This window comes from Carcharodon carcharias, chromosome 7 (assembly GCF_017639515.1).
Source record: "Carcharodon carcharias isolate sCarCar2 chromosome 7, sCarCar2.pri, whole genome shotgun sequence".
NCBI lineage: Eukaryota > Metazoa > Chordata > Chondrichthyes > Lamniformes > Lamnidae > Carcharodon > Carcharodon carcharias.
Genome location: NC_054473.1, coordinates 36,704,225 through 36,729,786, shown reverse-complemented (window position 1 = coordinate 36,729,786; position 25,562 = coordinate 36,704,225). Strand labels below are relative to the sequence as shown.

The window sequence follows — 25,562 nt, the reverse complement described above, 5'->3', positions numbered from 1 at the left end:
CAAGTATTTTTTCTTCCACGAAATTGTGACTTAACTGTAGATTTTAATGAACTGATGATTAGTAATCACATATAATTCTGCTTTACCAAAGGCAGACATTGGCTACATAGAATGGATTTTTGTAGAGTTGGGAAGATTCCACGAACCTTTAAGAATGGTGGGATTGCCCCAAATGAGGAAATGCTGCCCCCTTTTCCAACAGATCCAACTTTTGAAGGCGGGGTATGGAGGCGGAACATAGTTCACACAGGCGAGAAACCCAAACTCAGCAGGGCCACTTGAACCCAGTTCAAAGACTGAGTTCAAAGACACTTCATTTTGGCTGGTCCAAGGGTCATAACCACAATGTGGGAGTCACAAATTGAAAAAGTAGATGTAAATGCTCTTGAGGGCAGATAAAGTTTGCTTAGGTGTCATGAATCCCCTTTTCTTTAACCATGGCAAAAAAGGCTTAAGCTGTCAATGAGAGTTAAAAAGTTCCTCTGGTGGGCTGTTTTGATTGAGAGGTCATCTGGTGTAGGTTAGAAACAAGCATTACCATATGTCCATGCAGTTTTAATAAAGATCTTTACTGACATTTCCCAGGGAGTTTTTGTTATTATGAATGGTTGGCTGAATTTCAAAAGCTACAATTATCTCAGTAAGGGAGTTCCGATTTCAGAGTTTGATTGACAGTTTGAAAGGCTTTTTATTAAAGGACTAGCTGCCTTTGTTGAGGGGTCTGAATAGAAGTTTCTGTTTATAAGGGATTAACAACATGGGATTTAAAAGCTTGGAATAGATTTCATGAATGGGACTTTTTTACTAAAAAGTTTGTAGGAGTGAGAGCTAAATTAGGTTGTTAAAAGTATATTTTCTTTCATTTCCATGATGGATAGTGGATGAGTGTCTATGGAGGTGGCATCGGCATGAGTGGCAGGCATGAGTTGGCATGGAGATGGCATGGGGGTTTGTTGGTCACAAGGATACAAGAATTAGGAGCACGAATAGGCTATTTGTTCCCTCAAGCCTGCTCCACCATTTATTAAGATCACGGCTGATCTCATTCTGGCTACAACTCCACTTTTCTGTCTGCCCCCCATAATCCTCAACTCTCTTGCTGTTCAAAAATCTATCTAACTCAGTGTTGAATATATTAAAAGACCCGGCCTCTACTGCTCTCTGGGGAACAGTATTCTACAGAAAAAAAAACTCCTTGTCTCAGTCTTGCCACTAACTTTTAAACTGTGTTCCCTGGTTCTAGATTCCCCCACAAGGGGAAACATCCTTTTGGCATCACCCCCTCAAGTTTCCTCAGGATCTTTTATGTTTCAATCATTTCATCTCTCATTATTCGAAACTCCAATGCTTATTGGTTCAACCTTTCCTCATAATATAACCCCTTCAGCCCAGGAATCAGTTGAGTGAACCTTCTTTGAACTGTTTCCAGTGCAATTATATCCTTTTTAAAGTAAAAAGACAAAAACTACACACAGCACTCCAGATGTGGTCTCACCAATGCCCTGTACAACTGTAACATAACTTCTATTATTATACTTGATTCTACTTGCAATTAAACACCAATATTCCACTTGCCTTCCTAATCACTAGCTGCACCTGCATACCAACTTTTTGTGAATCATGTACCAGGACATCCAGATCCCTCTGTACCATAGAATTCTGCAGTCTCTCACCATTCACATAATATACTGCTTTTCTATACTTCCTGCCAAAGGGGACATGTTCATTTCTTCCCACATTATACTCTGCCTGCCAAAGTTTTGCCCACTCACTTATCTCAATTCCTCTGTAGGCTCTTTATGTTCTCTTAACAACTTACTTTCCTGCCCATCTTTGTGTCATCAGCCAACTTAGATACCATACATTCAGTCCCCTCATCTAAGTCATTGATAAAGATTGTAAATAGTTGAAGCCCCAGCACTGATGCCTGTGGCACTCCACTAGTAACAGCTTGCCAACCTGAAAATTACCCATTTATTCCTACTCTCTTCTTCCTGTTAACTAACCAATCCTCTATCTGTGCTAAATGTTACCCCCTACACCATGAACTCTTATGTTGTGAAGTAACCTTTGATATGGTACCTTGTCGAATGCCTTTTGTAAATCAACTACACCATATCTACTGGTTTTGCTTTATCCACCTTTCTTGTTACTTCCTCAGTGAATTCTAATAAATTAAGTAAACATGATTTCCCTTTCAGAAAACCATGTTGACTCTGCCTGGTTGTATTATGATTTTCTAAATGTCCTGCTTTTACCTCCCTCTTAATGGATTCTAGCATTTTCCTATCACAGACAGTAGGCTTATGGTTTCCTGCTTTCTGCCTCCCTCCTTGTTTGAATAGAGATGTTCCATTAACGATTTTCCAATCTGTTGGGACCTGTCCAAAATCTATGGATTTTTGGAAATTCACGATCAATGCATCAACTATATCTTCAGCCACTTCTTTTGAGACCCTAGGTGAAAGCCACCAGGTCAAAGGGGTCTAGTCAACCTTTAGTTCTAATAGTTTTCCCAGTAACGTTTCCCTAGTGATTTTCATTGTTTTAAGTTCCTCCCTCTCTTTTACCTCACGAAAAAGTGAGAGTGGTGAGAGGGTGTGAAGGGTAAGGGCTAGAGGACCTAGCAACTTCTAAAACAAATGGGACAAAGTGCCAGAGAAACAATATGGGCCTTCTAACCAGCCTGGTTCATTTGTCCACCTATGTAGCCATCTAGGATCTGTTCCTGGGGTCACTGGACTCAACTCGATCCTGTCCGTCTCCCCAGAACGAAAATTGAGGCCAGGATTTTCCAACCCCATCGTGGCAGGACCCGCTGCGGGAGTTTCGGTGGCCCAGACAAAAGTCCATTGACTTTCGGCGGGACTAGATGATCCCGGTGGCAGGTGAGGTTGGAAAATCCCACCCTGGGTCTAATGAGGTCCCATGAATCGAGGCAGGTCTGCTGTGTCAGGAAATTTCCCGACTCAGTCTACTCACCTTGGTAGCTAAAATCTGGTCTTTAAAGTTATCTCTGGGATATAAAATAATGGTGGATTCCCCTTCTACATACAAGATTAATCTTAGCATAATAAAATGTTACTAATTCAAATAATATTAAAAACCAGATGTAGACTAGCACAAACCCATGCCAAGGTTCAAAGTTTGAATCAACAGAACACCACTGTATTAAATTTGAGGAAATTGCAACACTGTTTCTACTTTCAAGCCTAGTATATTTTGTCATTGATCCAATTATACTGTAATAACCACGTTCAATCTGGCACATTGCCTAAATTTAATTATAAAGGCAATGTTGAAAGAAGAAAAAAATGATAACACATTTGATAATATTAATGAACATGGATTACAGTATGAAGATATCTGTAGCTCTTATTTGAACTGAAATGTTGATTCTGTTATAGCAGTTTCTGCTGATTCCCACAATATCTTTATCACAATCACTTTCACTCTTGGCCTTTCTTAGAATAATTTAATCAACTAATAGCCCAGTGAAAACTATTGAAATAACAGAAAAGGAACATCAGTTCAGAAGTAATATTAATTGTAAAAATTTGAATTTTGAAGCTTTTTGCTTCAACAATGAACCCACTAAATAATACAAAGTTACAAACTAAGCCTGATGCTTTCTCTTGTGGAATAGATCTCTCTCTAAGCTCAAAAATATTTGCAGGTTGGCTTGGGTTTAAAAACTGTGCAAGACAGTAACTGCACGTTTAATTCTCATGTATGGATCTTGTCATATTTCCCAATAGTGAACAGATAGCATATTAAAGCTACAGAAAAGCACCAGAGGAAATCATATTATTCCACAAGTTAGACTGCCCTGATCACAGGTAGACATTATGTGGGCTGCTGATCCAGGATTTGAACTTTTGACATAAGGACCAACAGAATATCTATTGATACATTAAATGTATTGTGCATAGTGCGCATCCATTTGAAATGTGTTTAGATGAACAAATGATGATGCTTCCTAGAATCAAAACACTCCAATTTTATATATGGGACCTTAGCCCTCCCTTTCACATGCCTCCTCCTGGAAGAAACTAAAAGTTTCCATGCCCTTTGACTCACTTTGAGAAATGTTACAAGGAGATACTAGTTTACTCTAATGGTCTAAAGGACTAGCAAATAAACATACTGGAGCACAGCTTTAAACACCAAACCACACAGATATACACCAAAGAACACTTGGAATGGAAATTCAATGGTGCCTGTATCAGATGCAAAGTGATGAGGTGCCAACCCATGCTGGTATCTGGAGACCTGCAGCTGGCCTAATACTGGGCCTCAGTCTCATTTAAATAAGGTGGGCAAGCTTGCCGCATTCCAACAGGCAGCCTTTCTTACTGTTAGCTCAAATTTTAGGCTGCCTGCCTTGCTGACAGCAACCATCAGGTAAGTTCTAAATACGAAGGAGGGTGGGTGGAAGATGGTGGTTAGGGGTTGGCCATTTGCAAGCTAGCAGGAGCCCTCAGGAGACCTGTGGAGTAAGGAGGGTGGCTCCTCCTAATTTAACAAGAACATTTCATTCATTTTTAAAGAACTCATCTTTAGTTGCCAGTTGTTGCTGAAGCCACATTAAGAATCCCAAGGGGCAGACCCTGCAAATTGTAGACCAGTTTCAGCAAGCTGGCTTAAAGTAGGCAATTGGTCCCTCATTTACATACATAAGGGAATCAACATCTGTTTTAGACAGCCACAAGTGATGTCTGAAAAATGGCACAACCTAATTTTGCTTAAATATTTCACAAGCATTCTTAGGGTGCAGGATTTTTGGTTCTCAAAATTGAGGCTCACTGCACCTGCAAAATGGGTGTTGCAGTGTTCAATTTCAATCCCTGATAGTTTTTAGTGAAACATTTTCTCGGTCCATAGGATTAGCTATTGGAGAGTTCAGTGTTAGTTATTGTCATATTTAAGAATAAACAAATAACTAGCTTGTAATTAAAAATTGCATTTGGTGTGGCTAACTTGGCTGATGGTTCTCCCTTTAATTTAAAGTCTGAACTGTTCTGAGATTTATGTAGTTACAGCTCATTCCTCTTCCTTTCCTGAATGTGATCAGTAAAGGTCTCTAGTATTTGGTTAGCTAGTGGAATTTATACATTTTGTTTTAATTGTCATTGCTTTCTGTTTTGTAACAGTCTACAAGAAGTTAAGGGTAGGAAAACTCATTTGTGTATTCTCAATGATGCTTTGCAAAGTAACCACGCTTAAACTGGAAGAATCTTTTATTCCTAAAAGTATGACATTTATTAGTTCAGATGCAATGTAACTTTCCCATCTTCAACTAAGATTCAGCTAAGATTTCCATTTTGCCATTTTCCAGGCTTATAATCAATACTTTCAACTGTTCACATGAATTCTTTAATTTTATAATTAAACATTTTAGTGGATTTTGAAATTTAATTGTCTATGCATCCAAACCTTTAATCTATTAATCTTACACTAAATAAACTGTTGTTTGTCAGGCTAAGTTTCTAGCTGTCACATTTATCAGTTCACCAGCTAGCAGAGATCAAAATGTAATAATTGTTTGTTTTATTATCCAATCAATATCATTAGTCTGTTGTGGAACCAGAAATGAACAGCTAATTAAAATGTTTGCGGTACTATAGCAATGCTTACTGGATCAAATATTTTTGACCGACTGAAAAACATGCAGGTACAAAGAACAAGTAATGCTTTAAGCTCCATACTGCCAAACATAATTTATGAGCTCAAATATCTCTCCAAAAGGCTGCTTTTTTATCTCTGATTTATTGATAATAGATGGAGTGATTTTTTTGCCAAGACAGTTTCCAAGATTGATAGCAAGCTAATCATCTCTTATTTTACCAATGATTTTGTTTGTTAACATCTTCTGTGAAAAAAATCTCTGCATGCACCCTTTTTATGCAAACAACTTATTTGTATTGTATCATATAAAACAGAAATTAATAAGATTGTGAAAGCGCAAGACTGTTACTGAAGTATCATAAAAAATACAAGCCATCATATCAGAGAGAGTTATTGCACCATTATGGCTGATCAGTTAATTGTCTGAATTGACTAATTGCAATTTTCTGTAATTTAATGGCTGAAAGTTACTGCTTGTGATGTTAGTGTGCAAATGCTTAACAAGATCGCACAATATTTCTTTGCTATTTTAATGCAGGCATTAACCCATCTAAATTGAACAGGCTACACTACCTATTAAAATGTCAGGCAAAGAAATATCATATGCTAACATCACAAACAATGATTTTTAGGTTTATATGTCTCCCAGTAGAATACTGAGCTAAAGAAGGCAGCTATTTACAAATATGTGTAAACCTGTTCGTGATAAATAACATTTATGTATTAATCATTTTCCATATAATTTAATATTCGGCGTTGGGTTCATAACACAATCAAAGTTATTACAAATTGCTAAATAATTATTTGGTCTGCAATACCCAGAGCTACTCAAGTTTCCAAGCATAGATATGGATCAATATCAGTATTTATTTTAAAGTTGACCAAGGGAGCAACAATGCAAGCAAGCACATTCCATTCAAACTGCTCAAAATGCATATTCCCTTAAATTCTATGTTCTGGCTTTAAATCGCTTCATAGTTTGCTATTTTACAATTTATTGCAAATGGAGGATAATTCATTTCAATTTGTAGGGCATGCAAAATAATGGCTGGCAATGCTTTATAAAGGTGAATATAGTCTTCATATGAAGATGAATCAGCCGTGAGCATATATAAAAGCTGCAGTGAAAAATCAAAAAGGCTACATGCATCTCACTAATCCGACCCTCATAGTAGGTTTTACTTTTGTATATAATGCAGCATAGTGCAACAGACTTCACATTTTACACCAACAATAATGTGGTAATTTATTACATTAATTCATTCATATAAAACTTACTCTTGAAATTATGCAGTGGTATAGTAGCGCATAATAGCTTGATGTGTATGCCTGAAATTTCAGAGGAAATGTTAACATATCTAAATAGGTTATAACCTTTGCTAAAACAGCAGTGAGAAAGTTTTTGATGATTACATAGTGTACATACACTACTATCACATAGCATAATTTAAAGGCATTTATGATTAAAATCAAATGCTATAACTGTGTGCATTTTGTATGTCCTTTAAACAATCACCTTACAGGCACTTTTAAAAACATAAAAGTTATCAAATTAATCTCACCTGTAGAGCAACTGTAGTATTCTTTCTGGGTTGCTTTCCTACCAAGCCTTGTTCCTTGCGTCGCTTGAATTTCCTAAAGTAGTCCTGTATCAGGAAGGTGGCATAGAACTTCCCCACGGTTACCTCATCATCTATGTGAATAGACCAAACAGAATCCTCCTTTTTCAAAACAATAGCTTCTTTCTAATCATCCTGGAGCTTTCTAATTTGACAGCTTTCTGTAAACCTATGTTCTAAACTTTACAACAATGTGTGTTTATCCCAAATAATATATTTTAAAAATACTTTAAAGATTAAATTTGAAGGAATTAAATTTAAGAATTAAACAGCACTTAAATATAATCTTTTGCATGTAGCTTGTTAGCAAAATAATTAAAGGTGAATAATACACATCATATTCCTCCCCAAAATTGTCAATGTGCTGTAAAATGGTAAAATATGTCAATACTTTATTGCACACACTACATGAGATTTTCTCTAATATTAAATATAGTTAGAGAGTTAGATATATGTGCAGTATAAACATATTTGCAGCTGTTCTGCAGTTTTACATATTTGAAGTGAATAGCAAATATCATAAGATAATCTATTAGTAACTCTGCTGTTAGATAACTATAGCCTGAGTTAAGCATCTAACCTTCTAAATTACATAAATTGTTATTTTTAAGTAATTTAAAAACATTACATTCAAATCTTGTACCAACCTTGAAATTCTTTGCAGGTATTACTTTCAGCAGTCTTCTTATTTAATTGCATACATTTATCTCAAGTGATAAAGGCTATTGAGCGTGGTCCAACATTCAACAATGTAAAATGCACACACAACCTGTGCTGTGCAAACATTGGTCAATTAGACCCTGAGAATAATTATGGGACTGTCTCGGGCACTTTGGGCTGCCACTGGCTACAATACCAAAAACAGACGATAAGCCATTACCACTGCATTGTTATTTTAAGGATGGAAAACCTTATAGACCAAGATCTTTTTTCAGTTAGCACATTACCTTTAGTGGATCTTTCATTATGCTATATTATCAGTTCACATTGTTTAGTAGAACAATAAAGAATGAAGTTGTACAGTTAAGAATGAAAATACATTCTATTTTCTAAGGTTAACACTTTTAAACATCTTTAAATATGTAATATGTATTATTCACCTTCATGACTGATGTGAACTAAAATTGTAAGGCAGAAGGGCACAAACATGTTAGGCTTAGTGCACAAATCAAACAGATCACTCAACTGGCAATGAATCAAGTTGTTTTTGTTTATTTTTTGAACTGTTGCACTCAATTATGACTAAACAATTGGGAATATAAGAACATAAGAAATAGGAACAGGAGTAGACCATTCGGCCAATCGAGCCTGCTCCACCATTCGATAAGATCATGGTTGATTTTCTTGTGTTTCAATTTTCACATTCCCATCTACCCCTGATAACCTTTGACTACCTTGCCTAACAAGAATCTCTGCCTTAAAAATATTCAATAACCCTGCCACCACCGCCTTCGAAGGCAGAGAGCTCCAGGAAATGAGGAAAAAAATTTTTCTCATCTCTGTCCTAAAAGGGCAACTCCTAATTTTAAAATAGTGCCCCCTAGTTCTGGACTCATGCACAAGAGGAAACATCCTTTCGACTTCCACCTTGTCAAGGCTGTTCAGGATATTGTATACTTAAATAAAATCACCCCTCACTCTTCTAAAACTCCAGTGGAAACAAGCCCAGTCTGTCCAGCCTTTCCTCATAAGACAACCCACTCGTTCCAAGTATCAATCTAGTAAACCTCCTCTGAGCCGCCTCCAGTGCATTTACATCCTTTAAATAAGGAGGCCAAAACTGCACACAGTATTCGAGGTGTGGTCTCACCAATGCCCTGTATAACTAAAGCATAACATCCTTACTTTTATGTTCAATCCCTGTCATAATAAAGGATAGCATTCCATTAGCCTTAATTACTTGCTGCAGCGGCATACTAACTTTTTGTGACTCACACTAGAACACCTCGATCCCTCTGTACCTCAGAATTATGCAGCTGTACTCCATTTAAGTAATACTCTGCTTTTTTGTTCTTCCTGCCAAAGTGAACACTTCACATTTTCCCACATTAAACTGCATTTGCCAAATCTCTGCTCACTCACTCAACTGATCTATGTCCATCTGGAACCTCCTCATGTTCTCTTCACAACATACTTTCCTACCTATCTTTGTGTCATGTCCAAATTTACCTACCATGTCTTCGCTCCCCTCATCTAAGTCATTGATATTGATATAAATCGTAAAAAAATTGAGGCCCCAGCAAAGACCCCTGTGGGACTCCACTCATCACATACTGCCAATCCGAAAAAAACCCATTTATGCATCCTCTCTGCTTTCTGCCAGCCAGCTAATCTTCTCTCCGTGCTAATATGTTACCCCTTACACCGTGCCCTTTTAGTTTTTGTAATAACCTTTGATGTAGCACCTTATCAATTCCTGTCTGGAAATCCAAGTGCAGTACATCTACAGGCTTCCCTTTATCCACAGCACATGTTACTTCTTTAAAAAAACTCCAATAAATTGGTTAAGCATGATTTTCCTTTCACAAAACCATGCTGACCCTTTCCGCTTCCCTTGAGCTCTTCTAAGTGCCCAGCTATAACCTACTTAATGATTGATTCTAACAACTTCCCCATGAAAGACGTCAAGCTAACTGGCCTATAGTTTCCTGTTTTCTGCTTCCCTCCCTTCTTGAATAGAGGGTTTATATTTGCTACTTTCCAGTCTGATGGAACCTTCCCAGAATCTAGTGAATTTTGGAAAATTAACACCAGTGCATCGATTATCTCATTTGCCACCTCTTTTAAGACCCCAGGATGTAGTCCATCAGGACCTGGAGACTTGTCAGCCCACGGCTCCATCAATTTGCTCAGCACTACTTCCTTAGTGATTTCAATTTCACTAAGTTCCTCTCTCCTTTTCACCTCCTGATTTGCAGTTATTATTGGAATGTTTTTTGTATCCTCTATAGTGAACACAGCAGCAAAATATTTGTTAATTTCTTCCGCCATTTCTTTATTATCTACTATTAACTCCCCACTGTCACTCTCTACAGGGCCAACACTTACTTTACTTACTCTTTTCCTTTGTAAATACCTGTAGAAACACTTGCTATCCATTTTTACATTTCTAGCTAGCTTCCTCTCATACTCTAATTTCTTTCTCCTGGTTAACTTTTTAGTCATTCTTTGCCATTTTTTTTATATTTTGACCAATCTTCTGTCCTGCCACTCATCTTTGCAGAGTTGTATGCTTTTTACTTAAGTTTGATGCTTTCCTTAACATCTCTAGTTAACCAGGGATGGTGGGTCTTCTCCTTAGAATTTTTCTTTACAATAGGAATATACTTATTCTGAATACTCTGAAATATCCCCTTAAATGTGTGCTACTGCTTCTCTATTGACCTATCCTCTAGCCTAGTTTCCCAGTTCACTTCAGGTAGCTCAGCTTTCATCCCCACATTGTTGTCCTTATTTAAGTTTAAGATATTAGTCTTAGACCCACTCTTCTCCCTTTCAAATTGGATGTAAAATTCAATCATATTGTGGTTGCTGCTACCTAGTGGTGCTTTTACTCTGAGGTCATTATTTAATCTTGTCACATTACACAATACCAAGTCTAATATAGTCTACTGTCTGGTTGGTTTCAGAACATGCTACTCTAAAAACCATCTCAAAAACACTCTAAGAACTCCTCATCTAGGCCAATACTGCCAATCTTATTTTTCCAGTTTATATGTAGATTTAAAATCATCCATAATTATTGCTGCCCCTTTATCACAAGCACATAATATTTTCTCTTGAATACTTTGTCCTACACTGTGGCTATTGTTAGGGGGCCTGTAGGCCACTCCCACCAATGACTTTTTCCCCTACTATTCATCTCCACCCAAACTGATTCTACATCCTAATCTCCTGAACCAAGGTCATTTCTAACTATTGCACCCATGCTCTCTTTGATTAACAGTGCTACCCCTCCACCTTTACCTAGCTTCCTATTCTTTTATCTCTAACTTATATAGAAGGATGTGAATAAAGAAAATTGGAAAAAATGGTTGATAATACATTACACCATAAAGCTATGAAAGATACTTTTTTTAAATCAATTTATAACTCTATTGGTGATCTTGAAAAACCATAAGTAAATATTGCAGAAACCTTTTCTAAACTAAAAATATGTTTCAACACATCCCATTTTTCTTGGAAGAAAAAGCTGAACACTGTCATCCTTAAGTTGTGTGGGCCATTTGGAGTTGTACAAAAGATAATATTCCTGGCTGTGAGACCAGGCATATTTGATCACCTGTGCTTGGTGGATATTGGAAAATTGGACAGATCAGACTGTACGCCTGTAAATTAATCCATCCTTTTTTCTTTCCAAAATAGTTTTCCAATATTCATTGCACCCAATGGGCCTAGGAGCAGGCTCAAAAATTTTTCCTCTATAATTTTTAGGGTGCTGTTCAGGTTTATGGGGAGCTCTTGTGGTGCAGTGGGTGGTGTCCCTGCTTCTGAACAAGAAGCTTCAGGTTCAAGTCCCACTCCAATGATTTGATGGCCACAGAAGGTGCATTCATAACTTGGCCAAACAGGTTGATTATCAACCTGTAAATTCTTCCAAAATACACCTAATGCAGGTGGTAGAAGCATCTAGATTTGGTCTATGTAAATCCTACTGTTAGAGCTTATTGATGATAACATAGATTATAATTAATTGAATGTACCTGTTATTCAGTTGTTCCTGATCAGTGAACATTGTATGAAGTATTATACTAATACTAACATGCTGTAAGCACTGAAGAACTAAACTCATGAATCCACTTCTAAAGCAGCTTAGGTAATAGGCTGATTGTTTTCCGTATAACTGCAACTAGTTCAATAGCATTAAGTTATAGAAAATCTATTCAAAGGACCATGATGCTTAAATGTCAGATAGGGAAAGGCAGGCCATAAAGGGATTTAAATAAGACAATGAGAATTTTAAATTTGAGGCATTGAGGGACAGGGATGAAGAGTGAGCATGACTTAATGCAGTACAGGATACAGTCAGCAGAGTTTTATAATGCATGGAAAACGAGACATTGGCAGGAGGTGCTGGTGAAGTGGTAATATCACTGGACTGATAATCCAAAGGCCCAGACTAATGCTGTGAGTTCAAATCCCATCGCAGTGGAATTAAAATTCAATTAATAAGTCTGGAATATAGGCCAGAATTTTCCCATCCGCCATGTGGGGGTGGGGCCAGCTCGCCGACAGGAAAATGATGTCGGGAGGAACCCCTGACGTCATCCCGGTCCATTTAAATCTTTAGGAAGGCAGGCGGACAGCAAAATCAGCTGTCCGCCCGCCGACCTGTCAATGGCCAATTGAGACCATTGACAGGATAATTAAGATCATAAAAGACCCTGCCCGTCCAATCTAAGGCTGGTGGGCAGGCCAGGAGCCCCAGCGGGCTCCTGATAAAACATGAAACCTCATCCATTGGTGGATGCTTGTGTTTAAAAACTTTAATAAAGTTTCAGTGCTTCTTATTAACATTGTCAAATGAGGGGGACATATTAATAATGTTTTTATTTTTCTATTTTTAGGTTTTAACCTGTCACTTAGTCTCAGGGAGCAGTGCGCTCTTTCGTGCGCATGTGCAAAAGAGTGCACTTTGACAGTTGGGGATTCCCTCCTCCCCTGCACAGGAAGTGCATAGCGCTTCCCGTTGGGCAGGCTGCTGAGCGGGCCTTAATTGGCCCGCCCACTCAAAATGGTGGCAAGCCCCGTTTCGGCGGTAGGGGTCGGATGCCCACCCATTGCCGAGCCAGTGCAGTTGCACCAAGGGCAAAATTCTGCCCATAAAGCTAGTCTCAGGCTGGGATTTTCCAATCCCAACAGCAGCGGGTGTAAATGCTGGCAGGCTGAAGGGGTGGGGGGAACAATGCAGTGAGAGCCAAAAAATTGGTCCTGCTAGCATGAAATAACGGCGGGAATGTGTGCTCCTGCCTATCATGGTTGGTCACTATTCCTGACAGAGGCTTGTGTGAAGCTGTTTTGCAGCCCATTAATGGGATGCAGATGAAGCCCCAACTGTCTAATCCCCCCATCATCCAATTATACGCGCCACCAGCGGGTTATCATGCCAGTCTGGAACACATCCGGACCAGTGTGGCGTGGATATGTCAGGACTCACCTGAAAGAAGGCCTGATACAGCTTGCGGAGGGCGGAAGATGGAGGCCTCCAGCGACTGTGGACCCTGGAGAACCACGTGCAGCAGTGTGTGGATGGAGCAGCTACTACTTGGACCTTTGCATTGCTGGAGCTTCCAGGGTGTGGATCATCGTGCTGCAGGTGGTTGGTTGCATGAGGTACTGTTGGCCAGTGACGGTCTGTGTTGGGGGGGGGGGGGGGGCGGGGATTAGATGGGGGGGTGAGGAATGAAGAGGTGGGGTGGGTGTGGAAGCCTACAGGGGGGCCGGAGGAGGTTGAAGGTGGTAGGGGAAAGAGAAAGATGCTGTGGGGGGTTGTGGAATGGATGAGATGGGTGAGGTAGGTTATGGAGCAGGAGGGTGGTGTGCGGGGTGGGGGGTCAGCATTTTCAGATGTTAATGGGCATGGGGGACATGTGCACATGTGAATGGGCATGTGGGCATCTGCAGGTGTGAATGGGTATGGGGGTGAGAGGGGAAAGGGGTTCAGAGAGTACGGTCTCTGGTGTCAACCGATGAATCCTGAGGGGTAAACTGAGGGAACTGGTGATGTGAAGGGATGGTGAGGGTTAAAGGGGGCAGTGAGAGCCGGTGGGGTGGGAGGGTGAGGGCCCTGCAATGACAGGTGATGGGACACTGGGGGCTGTTGTAGGGGGCATAGAAGTAAAACCGGAATCTGGGTGTTGGCAGGATGAGGGGGAGAGCATGTCTACTATCATGGTGGTGGGCTCCTCAGGAAGGTAGGGGAAGTGGATATTCAACTGCACATGGCAGAGAGAGATGGGGAAGGGTTGAAGAAAGACTGTGGGGAGGTCAAAGGTCCTCGGCCCAACCATCTTCAGCTGCTTCATCAATGACCTTCCATCCATCATAAGGTCAGAAGTTGGAATGTGCACTGATGATTGCACAATGTTCAGCACCATTCGCGACTCCTCAGATTCTGAAGCAGTCCATGTGCAAATACAGCAAGAACCGGACAATATCCAGACTTGGACTGACAAGTGGCAAGTAGCATTCGCGCCACACAAGTGTCAGGCAATGACCATTTCCAACAAGAGAGAATTCAACCATTACCCCTTGATGTCCAATGGCAATACCATCACTGAATCCCCCAATATCAACATTCTGGGGGTTACCATTGACAAGAAACTGAATTAGACAAGCCATATAAATACTATGACTACAAGAGCAGATCAGAGGCTAGGAATCCTGCAATGGGTAACGCACCTCCTGACTCCCCAAAGCCTGTCCAGCATCTACAAGGCACATGTCAGGAGTGTGATGGAATACTCCCCACTTGCCTCGATGAATGCAACTCCCACAACACTGAAGAAGCTGGACACTGTCCAGGACAAAGCAGTCCACTTGATTGGCACCACATCCACAAACATTCACTCCCTCCACCACCGACACACAGTAGCAGCAGCATGTACCATCTACAAGATGCACCGCAGGAATTCACGAAGGCTCCTTTGACCGCACCTTCCAAACCCATGACCACTACCATCTAGAAGGACAAGGGCAGCAGATAGACGGGAACACCACCACCTGGAAGTTCCCCTCCATGTCACTCACCATCCTGACTTGGAAATATATTGCCAATCCTTCACTGATGCTGGGTCAAAATCCCGGAGCTCCCTTCCTAACAGCACTGTGGGTGTACCTACACCACATGGTCTTCAGCAGTTCATGAAGGCAGTTCACCACTACCTTCTCAAGGGCAATGAGGGGTGGGCAATAAATGCTGGCCTAGCCAGCGAAACCCACATCCCATGAATGAATAAAAACACCAGGAGGGTCAATGGTAACAAGGGAGGAAGGGAGGGTGTAGTTCATGGCAGGGGGTTGGAAGATGTTGGACTCTACCTGAAAAGTCATACGCGTTGTGGCCGCTTGCAACTATCCAGCGCCTCAAGGTGGCGAACTTGAAATGCTGCACAGGAGTTGGGTCATCAGGGGTGGGTGAAGTGGCAGGCCAGCTCAACTGGAAGGGAACACCAGCATGTAGTACTGATAATGCTAAGGCAATTCAACAGATGAGTGTGTAAAGGGCAAAGGCTCAGCGTGCGCGGGAGGCTTCTTGTACATGGCTTGCAAGGGCCTTGGCAAAGATAGGTCCTTGCCTCCCTACACATGCATGATTCCAGGGAGCATAGACCCAGACTGGGGTGTCCCCCTGAAGGTGGGGTTGGGATGCACAGACTTACTGACTCCGAATCGCAATCAAACTACATCAGCGCTCATTAAAGTGCAAGTGTAGTCGATTACATAAGTGTAAGAACACTAATAATTATATTGTACCCGTGCAACCACATGTGAAATCATAACATCTTAATCTTTCGTCCCCTACCACTTCTTCTAGGTGCTCCCCTGAATTCCAGAGCAGGGGTGGAGGCAGCCTGCTGACCAGTTTGCCCTGTAATCTTGTATGACTTTGGTGGGCGTCCTCTGGAGATCCGAGGCTTGGAAGGCGTTGGCTTACTTTGGCTTTCCTGCTGTGGGGCAGCAGCTCCCTCTGAGGTCATAGAGGATGAAGCTGAAAGGGTCACATACAAGGGAAATCCAAAGGACAGGACACCCTCAGAGAGTTCTGGGATGTCCAACAATTGCTCCTCCTCCCTTCCCCTCCTGGCTCCTTGAGGAGAAGGGGTGGCACCTGGGTTGGGGGAGGGGGGGGAGGAGGCAGTGGTGGTCATGGTGCCCCGTTCCCCTCTCGTATAGCCACATCATCTCACCCATGGCTACAACAATGGAGTGCAGGTCTGCACGCATCTCTGACAGAAACTGGGCATTCTGTTGGACAAGGTTCTCCATGGCATTTGTCATTCTCTCCATGGAGACCTCTATGCGTGCGCAAGTTGGAATCACATCATCAGAGAGCAGGCGAACGGACTTCTCTGCCTCACGTGCCACTCTGTTGACGGCCTCCACCACCTCTGCCTGATATTCCCCTGCTTTTTGCAACTTCCCCAGCATCTTGTGCAGGACTGACTGCAGAGGCTCATCATCCAACCCGGATGTCACCCAATGCCTCTTCCCAGCAGTCCTCTTGAGTGTCAGTGAACTTGTCTGACCCTGCCTCCTCCTGCTGCCAACAAATGTCCAGGCGGTGACCATCAGAATGTGAGACCCTGCCTAAATATGTCTAGTGCCCACCGAGGTGTGTGTCTCTGGGCTAGTGGAGGGTGCAGTTGACTGCTGTGACAGCTCTATAGCTGCACTTTGTTCCTCCTCCCCAATGTCCTCAATCCTCTGTGGACTAGAGGTACTGCTGGACAGGGCTTCTTCTTCTGGCCTTCCTGGTGGCACCTGTAAGTGAGAGGGGAGAAAGCATGTGACTGCATGAGCTGCCTCCAACATGGAGGAACACACGACCCTTAGATTTCTATATAACTACATTTTTCATGGATCCTTACTGGATGGAGGCTGCTCGCCGACCTCCACACCTGCACAGATTCGGTCCAGTTCCTCCCCTGCCAGCTGGGTTGCTAGCTCCTCAAACTCTGTAAGATTCCTCAGTTCAGACGGACCCCCTCCCGTTTCCTCTCTCTCTCTCACTCTCTGCTGCGCAAAGAGAAAAGATCGGGTTGAGAGCAATTGGGTTTGAGGTATTTTTCTCATTCTTCCAGTCCTATAAGTGACCCACTGAATTGTGTACCTTGTGATCGATGTGCTGCAGGTTGTCCACAAAGGCTCTGGGACAGCACCCTCCAGAGTGGTGAGCCCACGCAGATAGAGGACAAGGTGCACAGAGGCATGTCATTAGCGGTGCTTGCTGGTGCCCTCAAATGCCTAATCCACTTTCTCCACAACTCACCACCCCCGCTCTAACTGAGGTCTCTGTGGGGAAGTATCAGGGACCCGCAGTGGTCTCTCCACCTGCAGACTAGATGGACTGCAGTGGGGCTATGAGTCATCATCTTATCTTTTATACATGGGCTGCATGGATGGTGCCCTTGCCACCAGTTGAGGGTTCACTTACCCTGGTGGCATGAATCAGGTCATGAGGGCAGTCCTACAGTGAAGGCCGTGGGTATTGACCGCCCTGGTGACTTCCTCCCATGCTAAGGCTGATTATACAGTTTGGCTTCCTCCTTCCATCCTTAGGGTACAAGACCCCCCTCCTGGCCTCCATTCCATTGAGCAGCACATCAAGGGAAGAGTCACTGAATCTGGGGGCCGGAGCTCCCTGGGTTCGTTGGGCTATCTCCTCCTTCCACAATGGGTTCACGACAAAGAATTCGATGTCCGGGTGCCTTTTAAATATGGAGCCTGGGTATGACGGCAGGCTGTGCATCATCTGGCCCACTCTGCTGCGCAGTATGTCGGGAAACTGCCAACTGCATAAATAATAAGCACAGCATCGCGCAATTCAGCGCAAATTCCCACCGGGCTGCACGGCAGGAAATACTCCCGGTTCCCGCCCCCACCACAGGATTTAAGCCCGGAATGGAAAATTCCAGCCTCAGTAATGGTGACCAAGACAACCATCTTCAATTGTTGTAAAAACCCATCTGGTTCACTAATGTCCTTTAGGGAAGGAAATCTGGTCTAGCCTACATGTAACTCCAGACCCATGGCAATGTGGTTGACTCTTAACTACCTTCTGAAATGGCTGAGCAAGCCACTCAGTTCAAGGGCAATTAGGGATGGGCAACAGATGCTGGCCTTGCCAGCAACGCCCACAACCTATGAAAGAATAAAGGAAAAAAAGTTGAGTCTAGAGCTGACAAAGGCATGGCTGTGGCTTTAAGCAGAGACAGGTGATGTCACAGAGATGGAGTAGACAGTCTTTGTGATCGAGAGCATATAGGGCTTCAAAGCTCAGTGCAGGTTCAAACAGGATATCCATTTTCAGCCTGAGACAGTTAAGCAGGGAATATGTACATAGCAGGAGGTGAGTCTCATGAACAGGAGAGATTGAAGAGGGAGTAATGGGAAAATAGAAAATAAACTGGAGAAGAATTTGACTTAGTGGGCAAGGAGTGGAAGAGGGGAAAAGCAGTAGAAGCAGCTGAATAGATAGTCTCAATTTTAGTGGTAAAAAAGTCAATGAGTTCCTCATACTTGTTGGCATGTAAGGCTGGAGGATGCAGAGGAAAGGGGTTTAAGGAGTCAGCTGCTAATGGGGAAATGAAGCCACAATGATTCTGAAGTAATGGGCTTTAACAGAGGAGAGTAAGGCCTGATGGTGCTCTATAAGGTCCAGCCAACTCTAGCGATGGATGGATAAACTAGTTTTGTGTTAGATATGCTCAACGGGATTAATCGAGCAAAGACAGGAGTCATACTATGGGGACTGATTTAGATGAGTAGGAGAGATTATATTGCAGGAGAGGTTTAGGGAGGACAGATGATCAGTGAATTCAGGGGAGAAAAGGCAAGGGGAGCTGAGATGAAGATTTAAATTACTGTTGAGTAGCTGCTTAATGCAGAGGTTGAGGGAGAAAAATCGGGAGGGTATCTTAGTGAGAAACTTCAGTTGGGCTGGAGACAGCAGTAGAAAACAGAATTGTAAAGGAGAGGCAAGGTTATGCAACAAAGCGATCATTACCACTGTAAAATCAGGGTCAATGTAATCATCTGCAATAAGCTAATGGATAGCAAGAGCCTTGTTCACAAATGAATGGACTTTCTGGAAAGAAACACAGAAACGGAGCAATGGACATTGGTCCATTGGCAGATGACACTGGTGAGTGGGGCAGGAAGGAAGTTGTTGACATTAGTCTAAAGCAGACATACTTGGTGGGAAAGTTGACAAGAGAGGAGGATGAAGCAGTCAGAGTGCTAGTCATAGAGGAGACAATGAGTGGTGCGTTGATGGGCCCTTTGGAAAATAACAGAGAGCTGCAGCATCACACAATGAGGATTTAAGTCTGAGACACCGACAGAAGACTAGGTAAGCATGAATGAACTGGAGTAGGGATTGTGGTAGGCAAAGTATCTATGAGAAATGAAAAGTTGTTGAAGCCAAATTATTTGTAAATTTGTGGCTGTTCTATGAATTTTGATGTACTTTTTATTTAATTAGTTATTATTAAGGGTAGGGAATGGTGGGTGAGAAACTGCCACCTCTACCAGGATTTTACATATCCACTTGTCTTACTTCTCTGGCTGGATATTAATGGCTAGGCAGTTGCTTCCCCACTTTTCAGGCTGTTTGGTTGGGAGGTCAGCCAGCAATATGCAAATGAGCCACTGCTATTAAAATCAGTTGAGCTTGCCTGCTCGCTTTGCTGCATACCTGTCCGGAAATAAAATTGAGGTCACAGATTATTTTGTTTGCACAGGACTCATTACACCAGTTATCAAATGTGGGAAGTCAGCCAAGGGGATCATTAAATAGGAAGGAGAGGGTATACCTAGACTATAAGATGTTCAAAGGCTGTAAATGCATTGTGTTGCTTGTGGAGAGAAATAGAAAGTTGTTAAAGCTAAATTATTTATAAATTTGTGACTGCCTATGAATTTTGATTTGCTTTGTAATTAATTACAATTATTATTAAGGATAGGGTGTGGTGTATGAGGAACTGCCAGGATAGCCATATCTCAGGGGATTTCTTTTAACACAATGTAATTATGTAGAATTTTATTTTCGTATAACCTGACCAGAGAGAAAATGAAAGTTAGGCAGAAGGTAACATGATTGGTGAATAATAAAAGTAGAAATACATAAGAAATAGTCACTTAGAAAGTTATTGTTGTTATAACAAATGAGGGTGAGTAAAAAGTGAAAACCAATAAGGAAGAACAAATTGATACAAAGGAAAAGATTCTCTTCTTTGAGTAGAAGTTCCGGGGTGAAGGGATTTCCACACGCTCCTTCATATCGTTTCTATCACCTATTTTACACTGGCTTGGAGTACACTGTCTGTGCATGGGGTTTGGCAGTGGGATGTCGGGCTTTGGTAGGATTACTGCAATGTAAGGGAAGGATATAGGATAATGGTGGAAAGTGGACTTGCATTCCAGCATCAGCCATGGTCTTTTTGAATGGCAGAACAGGTTTGAAGGGCCATATGGACTATTCCTGCTATTTCTTTTGATTTTACGAGGGACACAGCAGTGTGTGGGGATGCCGCGGTAGAATTGAGAGAGAGCTGAGCATGTTGCTAAGTCCCACTGAAGTTCTTGACTGAGACAAGGGCAGGTCAGTGTTGGGGGTGGTATGGAGGGAGTGTGGCCACTGCAAGGTCCTCTCCCTCCATGGGAGCAACTCAGAAACATTAGCACCACACTTTAGTGTTTACTCTCATCTTCCAAATGATGTCCCAAGGAAACATGAGGTAGATCTACCTGGCCTCAGCCCCTTGCCAGCATTTACATGCAGAAAGCATGTAAGTAGCTGGCAGTGGCAGTCTCAGCAAGGGTGTGGGAGGGAATTCTGACAGGGCAATGAGGCAGCAATGGTAGGCCTCACTGCTTTCATTTTTGTATTTCCTCACCATGAACACGCCCAACCTAGAGTGGGATAACAGGAAAACTTCCCCGCCATCTCCACACCACAGACTCAATGGGTTGAATTTTCAAACGCCGACAGGGGGACCCGTGCAAGCACAATTTAAAAACCGCAGTCCTGGAGGTCGTCTCTGGATCCTAATGCTTCCGGCACAGTCTCCAATTTTCAAAGAGCTGGTTGGAGGTAGAGAGGCGGGGCGAGCACAGGGATTGGGGAACCCACTGGCTTCCAATTAATGGCTCACTAAGTTACTTTAGAAGCCTGTTAACAGACAGAGAGAGCAAAGATGAGATTCTCAAAAGCCAATTCAGTGAACTCGAACAGTCTGGTGCACGTTAGTGTTCAGCTGTTGGGTTCATTGTGGGGAGAAGTGAAAGTTTATTTTTAATTCTTGAACAGTATCATTTCATGGGACATCTTGTGCAGGTTGAGCACATTATCATCATTTTGGCTGCATGGGCCACTTTCCTTTGCGTTAATGCTATTGGTCCTTCGAAGTGCTGCCTGTTCTATTCAGTAAGACAGTGTCAGGTCTCATCATGACTGCCATCTGCTTTTGCCATTGGCAACAGGCAAGGCAGCTCCCATCTCCAGATGATGCTCAGCATCGCTAATTGGGAGCCGAGCTCACCTCCTGCCCAATTTGGGAATTTACATTTTAAAAAAGCATCGTGTGAGCACAGAATTGGGACTCAGAATTTATCTGGGCATCAAGTATATGACACCGCTTTGAGAATCCTGTTCAATGATCATGATATAGAGCACATGCTCAAGAAATCTATAATGTTAAAGGATAACTTTTGAAGATTATTTAATTTTTAAGTAAACAACTGCACCTTTATAAACAAGTGAAAACATTTTTGCATTAGATTTCAAATTACTTTATACGTCATTTTAAGGTAGCCTAATTTCTCGTAAGTACAAGTGTAGTATTTTGATTCTCGTAAGGCAGAAGTACTATCAGACTATAGGGGTAATTTTTCAACTTCATGCTTCCATTGAAAAATCTCGTCCATTAGAAGTGGATATTAGAAAAAGGGCACAGGTTGCCTATGATTTCCCAGATACCAATTTGAATCATTTAAAAACTATATGCAGCAGTGTTAAAATGCAGTCAGCCGTGCCAAGGTAGGATATTATCCTTTATATTTTCAGGCTATAAACAAGTTCTCTGATAAAAGGGCCTTGTGTGTTTGGTGCACTACAATTCCTGATGTTATGAAAATATTATTTACTGTATTTTATCTATCGTGATTGACATAACAAACATTTTGTTGTCACTATATCAGGTATTGCTGTTTTTGCACCCCTCAATTTGTCTTATCAAGGACAAAACCAAATGTTTGTCAGAATATTTTTGCCTAATTAAATTGGGTAATTTGTCTGTTTGTGCCCATCTAACAACAAATATTGTTCCGATTTTAAATGTGGAAAAACGTAACCCTTAACTGATAAGCAAAGACAAGTTTGATACAATTAGCACAACAAATGCACTTGAAACCAAGTGTAAAGCTAATAATTCTGTCAATTAAAGCAGGTGTTTACTGAATAATTAGCAAGCTTGAAAACTAGTTGTAACTTTGTAGTAATACAGGCATGAATGTATGAAATTTTGTAAAGATGAAAAGCCTTCTTATTGTTTCTGATTTCTGAGACATGCAGACAGGCAGAACTGGCTGTGTGGAATATTTCTGAAGCACGGGTCTCCATTTCAAAGAAATCTTAGGGGAAACAGTTGCTAAGAGGCAACACGAGTTCCATGCCACCGGCCTAAAACAGAATTGCTTCAGAATATTCTTACAGATTGAGAGAAGAAAGGGACAGAAGCTGCAGAGAAGCTCAAGCAAAAAAGTTGAAATGTTATTGGATACATGCGTTGCTATTTTCATTTATGCCATGCAAGCATTAAAAAACAAAGTTGAAGCAAATGGTCACAATTTTTAAAATTAATATTTCAAAATTAATATTTAGCAAAATTCAAAGCTTGAAGAATACTGAATATCAATAATAAATTTAACTATTAATAATGTTTCATTACTCATTACTTATACTGTTAAGCTGCAGACCTTATCTCCCACATACTTACCATTTTACTGCATTATATTATATGCTGCAGCAAATAAACGACAAATACCTTGGCTACATTTCCCAATAAAACTACTTCAATAAAAAACTGTAGCTTCAAATAAATTGAGGGATATGTCTTCAGACTTGAGTTGTTTTTCAATCACTGAGAACAATTAAGTGAATTCCAATCTTAATACACGTTTCCCTCTCACTTCAAATACAAAATCAATAATGTCAAATGTTTTTATTGAGTTATTTTCTAAAGATGCACATATCCTATATTCAATAACAAACTGGTAAAAAGCTTGTGATTCTTGAGAACATAATTTAATTAACAGCAGTGAAAATCAATCTGAAAGTCATAGCACTAACCATCAGCTGGAGGCACCACCTGATCTAGCAACTTCATGCTAGTTCGTTTCCATATTTTTTTAATAACAGCTCTCAGCTCCTCATTAGCTTGATCTAGGTTGCCTGCATCAAAGGAGAAAAACATGCAACAGAATCAGCCACCTGAAGCTTTTGAAACAGTGGAGCACATCATTCATTTTACTAGAAATGATCTATTGTGGGCTAGTGAAATATTGCTATCAATATAGGTCAACTATAATTGAAACCATACTGGGTGCAAGTAGTTATGTCTCCATTATGTATAGTTTTTTTTATTCTTCAATTACATGGATGCTTCACTCCGTTTGTTTCAATATATATTACTATTTGTGGGCCATTAATATCCATACCATATATCTATTGTCAATACTCACACTTAAATGTTTTAAAAATATTCTTAATAAATGTAGAGTCACAAATGCCAGGGAGAAATTACATGATAGTAATTTCAACAGAATTTCAAGTAGCATCAACCTGGGAATGTGGTTACAGATTTCGAACTACTTTGAGAAAAATGTGAAGTTCATCAAATTTCATTGTTTAGATTTTTTTAAATTTGTGCTGTTAGGTTTACGATGATATTTACTGAAGAGTTAAACTAATGAGAGTAATTTGAATAACAAGGCAATACTGAAAAATGTTACTTTTAATTCCATTATACTTTTGTTACTGCCATTTCTATTACTTGATGTGCAGGTTACAAACAAAAATAATACATTTCCCTTTTACTCAAGAACAGAAAAAGACATCTGTTAAAGCAAAAGCAATGAGCCACTAACAAAATTACAAAAATATATGGCATAGAAATTTACAATTCCTCAGAAATAGATTTTTTTAGTGACCCAAAGGTAACACGAAATCTATGATAAAGTAGTGAAGACATATCTGGACATGACTGAAGCAAAAAAATTGTATCATCACAGAGAAATTTTAGCTGGGACATATCAAGCAACATTTTAAAAATGGGAATAATAGTTATGTGATTAAATTATACATGCCATGGTGTGAAATGGATATACTGTAGGAAGGGAATTTTCTGAAGTCAAATTATTAAAGCTTAGATTTTTTTAAGCAGCTTCAAGGTGTGAAATTTGGATCTGTGTCATCTTCAGTGGGTGCTCCATGAGGGCCTCTGAGGAAATATGATCTTTCTACTCCTGTCCACCTCCAGAACTAAGGCCTCCCAGTGCCCCATCCTTGAACCTAGGATCCCTCTCTCTTTCCTGGTGCTCCATTTGTGCAGCCCCTATAAATAGCCAGTGCCAGTACACAGCGCTAGCAGCAGCTCCCTTCCACCGAGTGCAATTCTTGTTTAGGAGGTTAAGTGGAACAGGCTGGCTGCAGCATGTAATTTCATTGCATGCTGTTCAGATCATGTTGAATACTCTGGCAACCAGTAGCAAAGCCCTGCTCACACCAAACTGCAATCAGGTAAATGAGGAGGCAGCATCAACTTTGCATGGTGCCTACCTCAATGGAAACAGGGGCAGGCAGGTCATTACTATCACTGCCACCCTGCTCTCAGCTTCCCGATTTCCTTCTTCCTGTTCTTAGAAATCTTTCCAAGGTGACATGAGACATGCAATGATAAATTTTATCTATATTGAAACACATCCAGCCAAATGGTCTCCACAATGAGATTCCAGATTCTGGTATGGCTCAGATTGTATGTATGTTGTGCCATTGTGCCAGGTTCCTAACAGGAGTCATAGGCAAGATGTTTACGAGACAGCCCTTCTCCACAAGCGATGAGCCTCTAACTGGGGGAACAGAGGGGTTATTGAGGATGGACACAGGGTGAGAGCATCATGACTAATGCTAGGATTCCAGATACAGATCTGCATTATTTGTTGTCTATGGATGCAGACATGTTGCACATTTAAAAAATGCAATCTGTTCTTGATGTGAGAGGGGGCTTGGTCTTGTACTGGAGCATGCAGGGTCATGTGGGTACAACTGATGAGCCCCTATACCTGAGAAAATTCAGAAATTCTCTAAAAGCCCATTGCTCTCTCCTGCTTTGTGTCCTCCACTGCAAAAGTGAGGAATTCCTGGTGCCTAGCAAACAGTGGGTAGAATTTCACGGGGTGGGAGGGGGGGCGGGGGCGGAATTGCTCGCATGGATGTCTCTGGTAAATCCAAGTTTTAAATTCTTTTAACTCCTCATGATCCTATCCACCCAATATTTGTAACTTCCTCCAGGCCTATAACAATATACCCCCGAA

The 25,562-nt window shown here is 41.2% G+C and overlaps 1 protein-coding gene across 1 annotated transcript in view; it reads right to left on the bottom strand.

Annotated features, from left to right (window-relative positions):
- The window catches only part of LOC121280566 (voltage-dependent L-type calcium channel subunit alpha-1D-like), a 676,393-nt gene that overhangs the window by 109,157 nt on the left and 541,674 nt on the right, over window positions 1-25,562 (bottom strand). Inside the window, exons 40-41 of the mRNA XM_041192702.1 lie at window positions 23,320-23,421; window positions 7,191-7,321 (exon numbers count right to left, since the gene is read on the bottom strand). Of these exons, the coding sequence (XP_041048636.1) occupies window positions 7,191-7,321; window positions 23,320-23,421 (233 nt within the window). The remainder of the gene's footprint in view (window positions 1-7,190; window positions 7,322-23,319; window positions 23,422-25,562) is intronic.